General features: G+C 39.0%; 1 protein-coding gene across 3 annotated transcripts in view; it reads left to right on the forward strand.

Annotated features, from left to right (window-relative positions):
* The first annotated feature begins 503 nt into the window (after positions 1–503).
* The window catches only part of RICTOR (RPTOR independent companion of MTOR complex 2), a 73,784-nt gene continuing 60,216 nt past the window's right edge, over positions 504–14,071 (forward strand). For all 3 annotated transcript variants that reach the window (XM_041396001.1, XM_041396002.1, XM_041396003.1), the window contains exons 1-2: positions 504–883; positions 1,034–1,081. In XM_041396001.1, coding sequence (XP_041251935.1) covers positions 835–883; positions 1,034–1,081 — 97 coding nt within the window. In that variant the 5' untranslated portion in view covers positions 504–834. The remainder of the gene's footprint in view (positions 884–1,033; positions 1,082–14,071) is intronic.

Consider the following 14,071-nt stretch of genomic DNA (forward strand, 5'->3'; position numbering starts at 1 on the left):
AGACCTCAAGAGAAGAGGAAAAATTCAGAACGGAAAATAATTGACTAGAAAACAGGAAAACAGTAGCCTAAGCTTCTGAAGGTATTTTGATACAGCTGGCTACTTCCACACTTCAGCTTTATAATTGTTTGGTTTAGAGAATTTGGGATGTCAGAGTGCAAGGATTTGCCTCGTCCATGACTGTCTGTAACATCAGGGCGCGATGTGGGGTGCTATCATCTACTTTAAACTTCTCCCTAAAGAGGAGACAGTATGTCAGTGAACAGTTTCTGGCAGTGGGACTTCTTTACCACATTGGGGTTTTTGGTTTGTTTTTATTTTTTAAATTGCATTTATCTTATCAACTAAGTTTCACAAAAGTAAAAGCACTAAGAAGTAGATCAGCACTTGAGCCTAGAGAGACCCGCTGCGCACAAGCCAAACAAGAGACGAAAAGCTGTTTCTTTTTTCCTGTTTTTAATTACTTCACGCTTTAAAAAAGCAGAAAACATCCGGCGTACAAAGCCCACAGTCACGCCGCACCCACGTGAATTACCACCTCATCACAAGGCCGAGAAACCGGCCGGGCAAACCCCGAAAGAAACAAAGAATCAAGCAAAAATACAGCAAAAACAAAACCAAAAACAAACAAACAAACAACAACAGAGGAAAAAAAAAAAAGGGAAAAAGGAGTTATTTCTGTGGCCAGTCCCCAGCCGCGCCCGCCCCGCCCCCGCCGTGAGGGGGGAGGTGCCGGGGGGGGGAAAGGGGGCGCCCTCCGCGTCGGCGGCTCCGCGCGCCTCCCCTCGCGAGAGCGGGCGAGGTTTCCGGTGTTGTGGCTGCGGGGCCGCAAACATGGCGGCGACGCTCCGCGCCCGCTCGCTGAGGCACCTCCGCATCCGAGGTGAGGAGCGTCCCGTGGGCCGCCCCGCCGGCGCCCGCACCGCCACGGTGCCCGCCGGCGCCCCCCGCTCCTCTCCTCCCTTTCTCTTCCCTGTCCCCGGCTTCTTCCTGCACGCCCGTCTAACGCGCTTCTCTCCCCCCGTCCCCGCAGGTCGGAACGACAGCGGCGAGGAGAACGTGTCCCTCGATCTTAGCCGAGGTACGGGCGAGGCGGGGGGGCCGCCCGAGCCTCGCTGCGCCCGAGTCGGGCGGGGGGCGCGGCGGAGCGGAGCGGCCTGGTGGGGCCGTGGGGCGGGCGCGGGGGCCGGGGCCGCCGCCGGGGGCTGAGCGGAGCCGCCCGCGGGTGGGAGCCGCTCCTCGGGCACCGTGGGGCCGCGCCCGGGCAGCTCCGGGGCCGCGGGGCTCCCTGCTCCCCGGTTTGCGTGCCGAGGCTGCTGAGCCGCCGCTGGGGCTGCCCTTGAAGCCCCTGTTGCTCGCAGACGGGGTTGTTCACAGCGGCCAGCCCTCCGGCCGATCGTGCCGTGCGCCTCCGAGCAGCCCCTCGGCGGCGGCCACTGTTCCTGACTCCATCCCGTTTTCGTGTATCCCTGCGTGCCCTAGGCCGGCTGGCCACTCCGTGTGCCGTGAGCCTCTTGCTCCAAGACCAGCGGCCACTCATCTCCCCTTTACTTGTTAAATTGCTCCAGACGTCCTCCACTGCTCTCAGATGTGTCGGGGGGGAGGGGGGGTGGTTAAGAGGAAGGAAGCAACACTGGTATCTGCTACACGCTGAGAAGTTGTGTCTCAGACGAACAGGTATTCGTTCCCTACACACGTGTATAGGGTACAAAATGTGATCTTGCCTAACTGAGTACTGAGGTAAGGGTTAGACCCTCCCAAAGAGACTGGTAAAATTCAGAAAGCAAACTGGAATGTTCCTACTCTAGAGGCGGTGATATTTCATGGGACAGAGGATCCTGGTCTGCAGAGGGAATGAAGTTTATGCTGGTGTGTAACTGTTCTGCTTCAGGAGATCCAGGATGACTATTATGCTGAATAGATCCATTTTATTGGGAAGTAGGCAGGGAAATGACAGAATCAATGAGATAAAAGTGGCCTGTGAAATGGAAAGGAAGTAAAAATACCAGCAGCAGAAGTAGTGTTTTCATCTTGGAATTGTTGATACTGCATTATACTTTCTCTAATTCTTTTTTCCCACAAAGTAAGCTGTGTTTACAATTATTTTATTAAGCAGTTTTATTGTGGGCTGCAAGTTATCTCTGTGTATAGATATCATATTTACAAGTGTGTTTTAATAACCCGGAAAATGGCTAGGGTTTCCTCAGTTTAAAGAAACAGGATCTTCTCATTCTGTCTCCCAATGGACGTGATTGCTTTAGAGAAATGCTGCCTTTAAAAATTAAAACATGTGAAGCTTTCATCAGTAAAATGTGGAACGAAGGCCTTAACAGTTTAAGCACATGACAAAGTTATTACTGTAAGCAAGGTTACCTGTTTATGAAATCTGCAGAATTAGGATTTTAATGAGTGGGTCTAATAATTTTCTTTTTAATGTTGTGTAGCATACTGAAGTATTTTTTGAGGTGAAAAGAACAATACACAAAATTTAAATGCTGGAGTGGTAATTTTGAGATGTGGTCTGTTTGAAATCTTCTAATCAGAATTCAATAGGTGACTGTCATGGTGATACTGATTCTTGCCATGAGGTGTTTTCGGCTGCCTGCTGATTCCAAGAGCCCTGTAGTAGTAGCAGTACAACTATTACAGTGTATCATGTTGTAAAAGAGGCTCTTGAGTAAGATGCAAACTGCATTTTTAATATGTGTTTTCAATTTTTTTTTTAATTAAAATAGGTATTTTGCACTGTGCCATTTTATCTTCTATTACCAAAAGAATAAATCATTGGGGGAATCAAATAAGAAGCTTCTTTAAATTTAGATGTTAAAAACCCAATGGTTTTGGGGTTTTTTTGTTAGAAAGACTACAGCTGACTGATCTGTAACCATATAGCACCATATATCTGTGTAGATATTAACTGCATTTTAAAGAGGAAACAAAAGTAAGAAGCTTAAAAGTCTCAGCAAGACATTAACTAAGCTAGATGATAACTTGATTTCCATGGTGAACACAACGAGTATTTGTTTTTCCAGCTGTTACAATAGTTATGTAAGCAATTATTTTAAATATTTTGTTACCCTAATTTGGTACTAATAGCACATTGTTTTGATTCCCTGTGTTGTGCAGATCACATAGTTTTCCAAAGGGCTCATTTTTTTGCATTAGCTTAAAAGAATGTCCCAATGTTTTTTGTTTCCTGGTACAACTGAACTTTGTGTTGATTAATGTGAAATATCTGATTTGGGCAAAGTAGAGAATCACCATAAACAGAACCTCAGCCATATGCTTCTAGTTACAGGGGCCTCTTTGTTACAAACACAAGAAATTCTATTGGCACTGCCTTATTTTGAATAGGTTCCTGTTAGTAATGGCGTTACTTAGCCTGCAGGTTAGACCTTTACTCGTCCATACCTGTGACTACACTTCCCATGCAAGAGGCCAGTGCTGTTATAAAGAATTTCAAAACAAATAATAGATGTGGGGAGAGCACTCCAGGTTGTGCTGCTCTGTGTTCTGCTTCTTCCTAGCTTTTTGAGCAGTAAGGTGTGAGGACTGCCTTGCTGCTTGCAGAGTGATCTGCATTTCTCTGTATGTGTTTGGTTTGCTCTTTTTTCTGATTCTGCAGTTACAGGGTTGCTCATGTTTTCCCAGAAGGCACCAAGCCTTTTACAAATTTTACCATGGCTGCTACACTAGGTTCACTTTTTGGAGCTACTTGGTGCTTTGCCTTTTTAAAAATGAGACGTTATGTGTATGAAAGCCATTTTGCATGATGGTGGATGCTGCATTTTGTGTGTTTGTATAGGTGTGTGTGACCTTTCTGTTTACACTTTTTAGCCTGGTTAAAGATGATAATGTAAAGTAAGTATGTGGTTTGCTTTTTCTGAGTATTTTTTTACTTTTTCGGGGAGTGGGATTGATTCTTTAGGGGTTCTTTGTTCTTTTGTTTAGTTGGGGTGATTTTTTTGGTTTTTGTTTGGGTTTTTGGTGTGTATTTGTTTGTTTTTTGTATTAATTTTTTTTCTGAGCCACTAAGCCCTGCCCATCTTGTAAGGGAATTCAGATAAATCTTTTTTAAGAAAACCACTTTGCTGAAGGGTTGATCAACTCTGAAAAAATTGTCCCCACGATAAACATTTCTGCATATAATGTTGGTACAGTAAGAAATAATGGTGCAGATTAATAATTGGGATTCAGAACATTCATGTTTTGGCCTTGTGTTATATTACCTGCTCAGAATAGAACAGAATAGGAAAAGGAGGACAGACTCACCACCAGTAGAACTCCCACTGCAGTCATCTGGAAGGAATTAGCAGTGGGATGAGAGAGATTGGTTTAATTAGACTACTGAAATCAAGCTCATGACTTCCAAAGGCCAGAAACGACAATTGGAGGTATCAACCAGATTAGTGCATTTGGTAGGGGTTTTTCCACTGACTTTGGCCATGGTTGCATATATAAGCATAATACAAATATTGTGCACCTTTTCTTTGTTTCTGACTGTTTTACAGGCATTCAGAGTTGAATCACAGAAGCTCATACACCTCCTGGAGCTCTGGGCACTGTTAAAGGCATGTGTAATCCACACTTCATGTGCTCCTGAGTTTTGGCAGGGAGGTTGGACTGTGTGACCTTGAAAGGTCCTTCTCAGCCCAAACCATTCTGTGATTCTTTGCTCACCTCTGTAACTGAATCACTTTTTACTGCTCGCTTACTGTTGGTGGTTGTCCTTGGATCTTGAAGGCTTCAGTAGTTTGGAACGTGGCTAGTTGAGAGCAGTCTCATGGTTCATTATCTGTCGTCAGGCTCATCTTCCTTTGAGGGATCCCTATTTTCTTGGAATCCTGTAGCTCAGAGGTTGCATTGGCTATTAGGAACTTCTCAGAGCTTGTTTGCTTACTGCTGCAGCGGTGCCAACTGTATACTGAAGTTGAGTGGAGTGCTGTTCGTGTGTATGTGTTCATTTCCTTCTTTTTGGGGGTAGCAGTCTTCACTTGCTGATAGTGTACTCTTTAAATAACTGAAATGTACCTGTCTCAAGCATTAGTACTTTCATTTAGTATTCAAAAACATGCATTACAAGATTCTACTTTGGTTTATCAACTTTTCTTGTACGACTGATTATATTTTGTAGATGTTTTGTAGATGTTGAGTCTTTGACTAACACAGGACATACAAGAACAAAGCAGCAGCTGAGAAGACGAGTTGTTTTGTTTTTTCTCCCTAAGACTGATATCACAAAATTGACTAGTGTTGTCTGAGAAAATACTCTTTCCTTTTTTGCCTTCATTTTTTCCTGTCATGTAGGTAATAATAAAACATAAAGGAATTCCATTGAACTTTATGACATCTAAATGGTGTTACTTTTCTTACTGCACTTCCATAATTTCAAACCACATAGTATTTGAGTCCGTGTTCCCACATGGTATATCATAGTGCATTGCATGCAGGGCAAACATCTTGGGATGCTATTTGCAGTTTACAGCCCACAGAAATGTCAGGCATTTTTAAGGGTTATTTGTGGGATAGTTAAAGAAGGCTAGATGAATTTTGTTTCCAAAATCAGCTTGAGATTTGGTGACCATACTGTTTCCAGCTTTCTTCATCAGTGTAGAAGAAGCAGGGAGAACAGAGCACACATCTGATACTGAAATCTCAAGTAGTAGGGGAAGCAGAAAATAACCCTTTTGTGTTGCTTACAGCGTTGCAGTAGGCAAACCACTGCAGAGATGGCAGCTGGTGCATACTTTTTAATGGCTCAGAGGCTGTTCTTCCACGCTAATGGCAAGTCTGTTACAGAAAGCCTTTAGGTCTTTCTTTCTGTACTTGTGGGAAATGTAGCCTGGCTTGAAAGTTTGGAGAAGTGTGGCTCTACCACACCATAGAAACAGTGTTTTTAAAATAGCCAGATAATCAAAATGTGTGGGTACCTTTCATCCTCATGTTGCAGTATGCCATCATTTTCATGGGTAGCTATAGCAAGATGTTGTGCTTGAGCAAGTCACACAGAGCAATAGGTGTTTTTTGCTCCCTTGTTTGTGAATCTGTAACAGAAACTGTAACAGTCATAAGATAATTAGTGACATTTTTTATTCAGTCTCCTGAGGCGCAAAATATGCAACAATGGGGTGAAAACTGTTGGAGAGACCTCTTACTTTGTTAGCTGAGAATTGTTATGCTGTGTTATTTTTGTATGTTGGAGTTCTTTATTATATAGGAGGAGCAAAGAGAAAGCGTTCAGTGATTGTGGCCTGCTAGCTTTTTTGGCAATGTGGAAGGTTTCGATAGGTTTTAAAAGTAAGAGAGTTGAAGTGCTGAATACATGCACTTCAGAATTAAGTCATACACTTAACTGTCCTGTCTGCGCTTGTGCTTGCACTTGTGCTTTAGTTGACTGTTGTTTTAGAATTGTATAGTGCATTGTCCCAGTTAGATTAATAACACTTTTGTACCTTTGGCTTTGCTTCCTAAGCGCTGCTTTTATAATCTTAAGACTTCTCAGAACTACTGAGATGGTGTATGCGTAAAGTATTTCCACTTTCCATTTCTTCAAAACAAGAACCACATTTTTAATGAAAGAAAAATTTCAGCAAAAGACCACTTTAAAATCTTATGGCTTGCTTGCCTGTTGTTAAGATTACAGATTTCTGTAAGAATTGCGTACTACCATGTCTTTGAAGATCTGCACTTATGTCTCTCTTTAAAGTTTTTAAGTACAGCACCTCTAAATTTGTTTTTGTGTGTGGGTTCTTTGTTCCTGCTGTTGTGGTCAGAGAATAAAACGACTGTTCTAAGATCTTGTACTTTCTATTACAAGAGATTATTCTGTGATTTGGATCGGTATCACTATACTGATCCAAACACCTTCATAGATATTTAAGCAATGCTATGTTTTCACTACTTTCTTCAACATACTTTCTTCCTCCCTGAGTGCTGAAGTATCAAAGTCTCCTGCTGCCTTCTTGATATATTTGAGTCTTTGTCATAAATGTTATTCATGGTTTTTTTGTTGCTTCCCAGCATCTCGCACTTAGAGATTTAGAGTAATGCTTAGTTTCAGCAATTTTTCTGTTAGAGCCTATCCAGTGTAGATGCTGTCTAAAGGAACTCACCCTTCATCATAAATGATAGTCAAGAAAGAAGCTGTGTCTACCCTCTCCTGTCCATAAAGAAATGCATCACTTGCCCAAGCTGATGACCTTTATCTGTGCTTTACCAGTTACCTAGCAATCTCAGAAGTTTTACCCTGGTAACACAGAAGAGATGCTTAACTTCAGGTACAGTTACTTTTCTTTAAAGTGGGAAGAAGTGAAATAGCCGTAGTTAAAATTGCAGTTTTCCTACTCTTAATATCCATACAAACTCTGACACTGCAGAAAGGAGCAATGCTCAAGAACTTTACAGGACAGCTTAAGAAGAGATACTGAAATGACAACTGACTTTGGGGAACATACTGAAAAATCAGACAAGTTTTTCTTAATTTTTATGCTAAGAGAAACTCGTCCTGAGATTTCTTTTTCAAAACAGTAAGTGGCATAAGTCATCTGCTTTTAATACTAACTACCTTCTTGCGACTAAGACAAGAATATGTGTCTTGAGGCTTAGATGACTACACAAAATATCAGGTAAAGTAAGAAGTTTGCTTTTCTTTGGAAGTGTTTTACCTACATGTAGGCAGATGCTCGCACAATAGTGCAGGCAAATTCGCACACTGAGCAGTGTTCCTGTGAATAGTTCTGATACAGAAGAGTCGGTGAGGTAACAGTGCTGTGGAAGTGCTGGCTGGTATTTGTCAACTTTTTAACTGGAGCACTTGTAACTGTGACAATAAAATGTATCCGTTCTAGTTTAAGAGTCTGTAATGTTGGTATATTTGTATATGTTGCAGAATTTTTTTTTTCATTTGGCTATCATCTGGTGTGGTGATGGAGATTTTGGAAGCAAAACTTCTGAACGTGATTAGTGAAAAGTGTATTCATCAAATCTTTGCATCTGATGTAAAGGAGGAACACTGGTAAAGATGCATAAATGAGAAAATGTAGTAAAAAGCCCCCAAACCAAACACAAAACCCAATCCCAAAAAGCAAACAAAAAATACTTACAGTTATATTTTTTAGTTATGTTACTGAATTTTACTAGCACATACTTGAAAGCTTTCTAGCTGTCACTAGTGGCTTGCATAAGTTTGCATAAATAAGTATAATGAGAAAATCTCTTCACCTGAATTCTACCTGAACAGCAATAGCCTTTGAATCAAAAGGTTGTTCATTAAAAAATTAACCTGAATGATAGCCTTTATGAACATTTTCTTAAAAGGGGAGATTTTTTCCCCCCAAATTTACTGGTTTTGTTCTTCCCTAGACTTTTCTAAGCTCATTTTAGTTCATCTGCTCTCTACTGCTATGGGTTTGGGTAGATCTGAAAATTCACTCAGCTGGTTGCTCCTGCAACTTTTCAGAAACACAGTTTTTAGTTTATTTATTTATTTATTTGCTTGTTTAGTAGAATTGTGTTTAATTGTTTGAGATGCAAAATGAAAGCTTTTAATTCTGTTTCAGTTAGAAAAATGGTAAGAGAACATAATAAATGTCATGCTGTTTATAAATTATACTTTCAGTAACCATTATAGTCCAAGAGAGGAAAAAGGGTGGCAAAATGGTGAAGATGACTTACTTGCCATCTTGGAAATGGCTCCTGTGAGTTAGCAGTTGTTTGGCTGAAATGAAGTACATCTCTGTGCCCTATTTGCATAAGTGTTCATTGTGAAATGAACTACTTCTGTTGATTTGAGACGATAGAATGATTGGTTGGAGATATTTATGTTTAGAGTTAAGGTGTTTAAAGCAAAACAGTATGGCCTTGACTTATGGAAAAATACACAGTAACTCTAAGAGTAACAAGGAATAATTTAATGAATCTCTTAATGTAAAGGTGTATGATGAACAACACAGGGATTTTGTTCGGTTTTTTTAGCTGCATAGAAGATTGGCTTCCTGCTTGAAGTGTACATAGACTATAAATAAATACATATATTTAAAAATACTTACTTGGAGGACTATCAAGAACAGCTGTTGCCTAGAAATTACTTATTGAAAAACAAATTATTAAATCTGTAAGTAATCTTATTCCTTTGTTACCTCCTTAGCATCAGTGAAGTCAGAATTCAGTTTGAGCAACCTCATATCTAGAGAATTTAGAATGTCTTCATCTCCTTCTTTATGCAAACCATATGTGTGTGTCACGGGTAGACTTCTGGGTTTTTTCATGAAGTACAAAAAAATTAAATAGAAAAAAAATCTTGCTGTTTCTATAAATGCGGCATTTGCAGCTCAGTTTTTAGCTTAGCCTGTTACTTCAGCTGGATAGGTTTTTCTAAGTTGACATTGACCAATAGATTAGGTGTCTTCTGTCTTCAGAGAATTGTATTTAGATCTTGTGAAATCTATAAATATGACTGACACTTCCTGTCCTTTTTCAGGAGAAAGAGTAGAAGTCTTGAATGGTCGCAGCAATGTGACTATATTACCTGTGTGATGCAAGGACATGTCCTATTCCTTAATATGAAGGAATGAAGCCTGCAAATATCATCAGTCAGCACTGTTTGGAAATCTTCTGGTTATATAGCATTTTAGGATGAGGAAATTAGCACATGACATTTGCTACAGTTTAAATATTTCCTACTTCAGTCAGTGCTGTTTGTGAATTACTTGTAGTTTCTAGTTATGTCCCTGTATTAATGTTTGAATTTGAATATGTTACTACTTTGGTGTTTCCATGTCATGCAAGTTGCCCTTCATGTCTTGATTGGCAAACTAGGTGATCCTACATCTGCTAGTGTTGATAGACTTCTTACATGATGCCCTACGTAACAGGATATTTCTGGGGACAGTGGCTACTTCTGACAACTTCTGAGTTTATTGGTGGGAGCCCTGTAACATTTGTGCTTTCAGGTTCTTGATTATATTGAAATGATGCAGAGAAGAATCAGAACACTAATTGAGAAAATAGTCTCAGAATAAGATCATATTTCAGTTTGATAATATTCAGAGAAATATGTGATCAAAATTCTCTGGGTGGTTTTGAAAGCAGATTTGCCTGGTCCACTCTCCAAATACTGGTTGCAAGATGTCAGAAAGGCATGGATTTTGTTAAAACAACTGAAAATTACGACCATCCTGATGTTTCTGCTTCTAGGAGTGGTGGTAGAAAAGAAGAAAATGGATTGGAGAAACTGAAGATAATTTTCTAAACCATTACAATAAATTTATATTCACCATTCAAATTCATTGTTGATGTTCTGGGAAGTGTTAATTTGATTTGTGTACCGACATAAGAAATTTTGTAAATCTGGGAAAGGCTTTTACTGGCTCTTGACCGTAAGAACAGTTGTACTGGGTCACTCCAACCTTGGCAGTAGTTTATAATTGTTGCAGAGAAGAGAGCAGAACAACAGGGCAAACAAATGCGTAGTCACACAGTTATGGAATGTTCCCCAGCCTCCAGCATTTTGACCCTCTGTGTTTTTTGTCTCCTTTATTTTTTCTTTTTCTTTTAAACATCTGAGTTTTTGAAAATTTAAGGAACTTCTTCCTGAATTTAACTGTATTCCAGAATAATTTATATTTGATTGTTATTAAGTGATCATGATAAAAATTTCAAAAGACTAGTTTGCTTTTAATCATGATAATATGCAATAGTTATAGTTGTGTGTCTTGTAGTGCAGAGAGATGACATTCTGATGGGATTTTATTGAGGGGCAAGAGGTGGGGGCACTGGGAATAAGTTTGTAATTCACAAAGATATGTATCAAGACTTACTGCTGTGATTCTTGTCATCAACATCATATCTACCTGGAAGTTGAGGATATAACTGTAAATTTAAATGGAGGACTAAAGAAATATTTTCTCTCTATGAATAGACAAGTTTTTTATAAGAGTTGTTTTTTTTAATATGCCTTGGTACCTTACATACTCTTAACTAATACTATTTAATACTATTCTCATAATTGGTCTTTGAGGAAGTTTATGCAGGATTCTAGATTTTGTATAAAGAATAGTTAGTTTATCAGACACTGTATGTAATTAATTGTCAAGTCAGACTTGTAGTTATCCTTTGGAATGGTCCTTCAGTTTTCTCTTTCTATCCTGGGAAAGCTTTTAACATTTCATCTATGAAACCCATTTTTTAGAAGTTTTAGCAGTAAAGCAATGCTCTGTACAAAGCTGCCATACAAGATCACACATTGGGAATAATTAACATAATTCCTAGGTGAGGATATAAGAATGACTTTTGTACAGGTGTAATCTTAGTGTCTTGGTTAGAAATAGTATTATAAGACCACAATTTGGAAAGTGGTTCATTTTGAAGCTGCTCTTCAAGCTGACTGGAACACCAAACTGCTTATTTGCTGCCACCTTTATATGTACTTAAGAATACTGAAATTTAAAAAAAAAAAAAGTCCTCTTAATTTACAACATCTATGCACATCTGCAGAAGAAAAATCTGTACAATCACAGTAGACATTTAAATTTTATGTAATGTTTTCAGAAGCACATGTGTGCCAAAGTAATCCTGATTTCCTGTTTATCTGAAGTTCTAATGATTCCTGAATCCTACCTTGAATATGCTGTCTTTTCCACTGATGTCTAGTTCGTAGGTATTTTTGTACATGAGCTTTTTACTGGAGTGATGTATGGGGAGGAATAGTTTTGAGACTTTCTTTGCTGACTGCCTTGAAAGAGAGGATGTGTACTTTTTTCCATATTAGTGAGCCAGTTTCATATATTCATAGCTTTCTTAAGCAGCCTTTCTTAAGCAAGGGGGAATATAGTCTCAGTTCTTAGTTTCTGTTTGCTTTCTGTTTTCATGTACATGAGTTACTGGAACTTACCTATATTCAAAATAAAGTGCTCTTTGTATGGTTCCCCATGAAAGGTCTGGGAATCAAACTAAATGAAGGTGCATTCTGCTGAAATCGCACTTAGTCATAGGTACTTTTTAAGGGGTTACTCTCAATTGATAAGACTTGATATGCATGTGAATTTTTTTAATCAAAAATTTTCAAGTCTTATTTGGCAAAACTTACAGTATGAAGTATTTATGGCTCAAAGTGTGATAGCAGAATTTTAACTATGATCACAGAGGCTATCTGTTTGGCTTAGTATTCACTACATTTTTCACCATAACTATGTTAATGTAATACTACAAACAGACAGGGTTTTTTGGTTTTACACTATAAATTGAGATATACCTTCAGTCTAAACATATATTAATGTGTTTTTTAAAACCACACATTGAGTGTTCATGCACTGATTTTTTAGAATCTGGCAAAGTAGAGTTGATGTGTTAATACAAATAATACAGGAGTGATCTGTGTTGCAGAGTTTGCTTTTTTTATGTAGCTTTCTCATCTTTCATATTCTCAGGTTTTCTGTGCAGTTTCCATCTTTTGAATTAAATTTAAATTAAGAATACTTTAATATCAAGAAGATTGCATAAGTGTCCTGATTTTTTTGGGTTTTTTTTGTAACAAGTTGATAATGGTAGAATGAGACTTACTGTTGAGGTCTCATTTCATTATTAAAGGTCTTGATTAAAATGTGTTTTAGAAGGCTGATTACTTATCACATACTCTTACATAGACACCTCCAAGTAACTGATTTCTAATGTTTCACTGCTTTTAATAACTGATAACTTGTTTCAGGGGAAGTGGAGAACAGTGCATTAGCGTTTCTAGTTGGTGTATTTCACTCAACTTCCTTCATTTTGGCAGCTTGTACTTTAACAAGCTAAGAACAGCTTAACAATATGCAATTGCATGGCATTTACACTTCAAAAATATCTAATAAATGTAGAGGTGTAGAGGAGGTCCACCAAAATGATCCATTATCCAATCATTGCTATGATTCTTTCTGTAAGAGGAGGATAACCTCTTGTGTATGTCAATGGTGAGATGATTGACTGTAGTGAAATACAACTTCCTTCTTTAAAGGAAGAATTTATAAGTATTTAATCATTTATTTCACTTTTTGGCCTTGGGATTCTAGTAGGTGTGACATCAGCTGCTCTTGTGACATCCGTCTTTCACTTGAGAGTTACTGAATATATATATTGGCTGCTGTGTACAGTACTCTGTACTGTTTTAGCGCCTACCAAGTGATGCATATAATACACACTGCTCAGTTTAACTCATGCCTGACTTCAGGGTTACTGAATTATTTGTGTGCTCAAGCCTTCATTCTTTTTTTTTTTCCCTTTTCATTCACATGTGCCTAACAGAACGGTGAATTGGCATGCTTCTAGCATACTGAATTTGGACAAACAATGCTGCTAAATCTGTTAGGCAAAAGGAGTCGTCACTTATGCTAATATAGCTATTGCTGGTCCTGTTTCATCCCTGCATTAGATGGAGCCTAGCTGTTTTGTGTAGCTGGACTTCTGTCGTGTTCTTTCTCTCTGGAGAATGGGATCTGTCAGAATGCATCATGGTTCTCACTGGGGAAAAACAATGTCATGGTCCTGAAGGGGTGAAAAAATGAGTCAAGCCTTAAAAGGTCATGAGAGTTTAAAAACAAACAACAACACAACATTGGAGATTTTTGATATACAGCATCTGTGAATTACTTTTAGGCATAGAGAATCATGGAGTTTTTGAGGCTAGAGTTTTAAAAAAAACCCTAGCTTTGCTCTGTGCTAAAGATTATAGTTTTAAGTACAGGGTGTTAGTGCAAAGAATTGTGGGTGTGAAATTCTGTTTAGTATAACAGAAGTAAACAGAACAACCACTGCTACTTCAAAGTTTTTGCTTTTTTGTCCAACAAAAAGCAGACTGAGAGAAAATGAGAATATTGATGAGCAAGCTAAGCTGTTGCTGCAGGACACAAGTGGGCTGACTTGCAATTTTTATATGTATCAACAAGTTTTTGGATGACATTTGAGCAAAGTGGCTTTCTGTACAATAATTGGGACAACTTGCGAGTTGTGAAGTCTAGGCAAAAAAAAAAAAAGTGACTTCTTTCTACTGGGTGTCATGTGGAACAGGTATGTCTTGCTTCCACCACTCTACCTGTGA

Source organism: Onychostruthus taczanowskii, unplaced genomic scaffold (assembly GCF_017590055.1).
Source record: "Onychostruthus taczanowskii isolate IOZ18803 unplaced genomic scaffold, ASM1759005v1 scaffold123, whole genome shotgun sequence".
NCBI lineage: Eukaryota > Metazoa > Chordata > Aves > Passeriformes > Passeridae > Onychostruthus > Onychostruthus taczanowskii.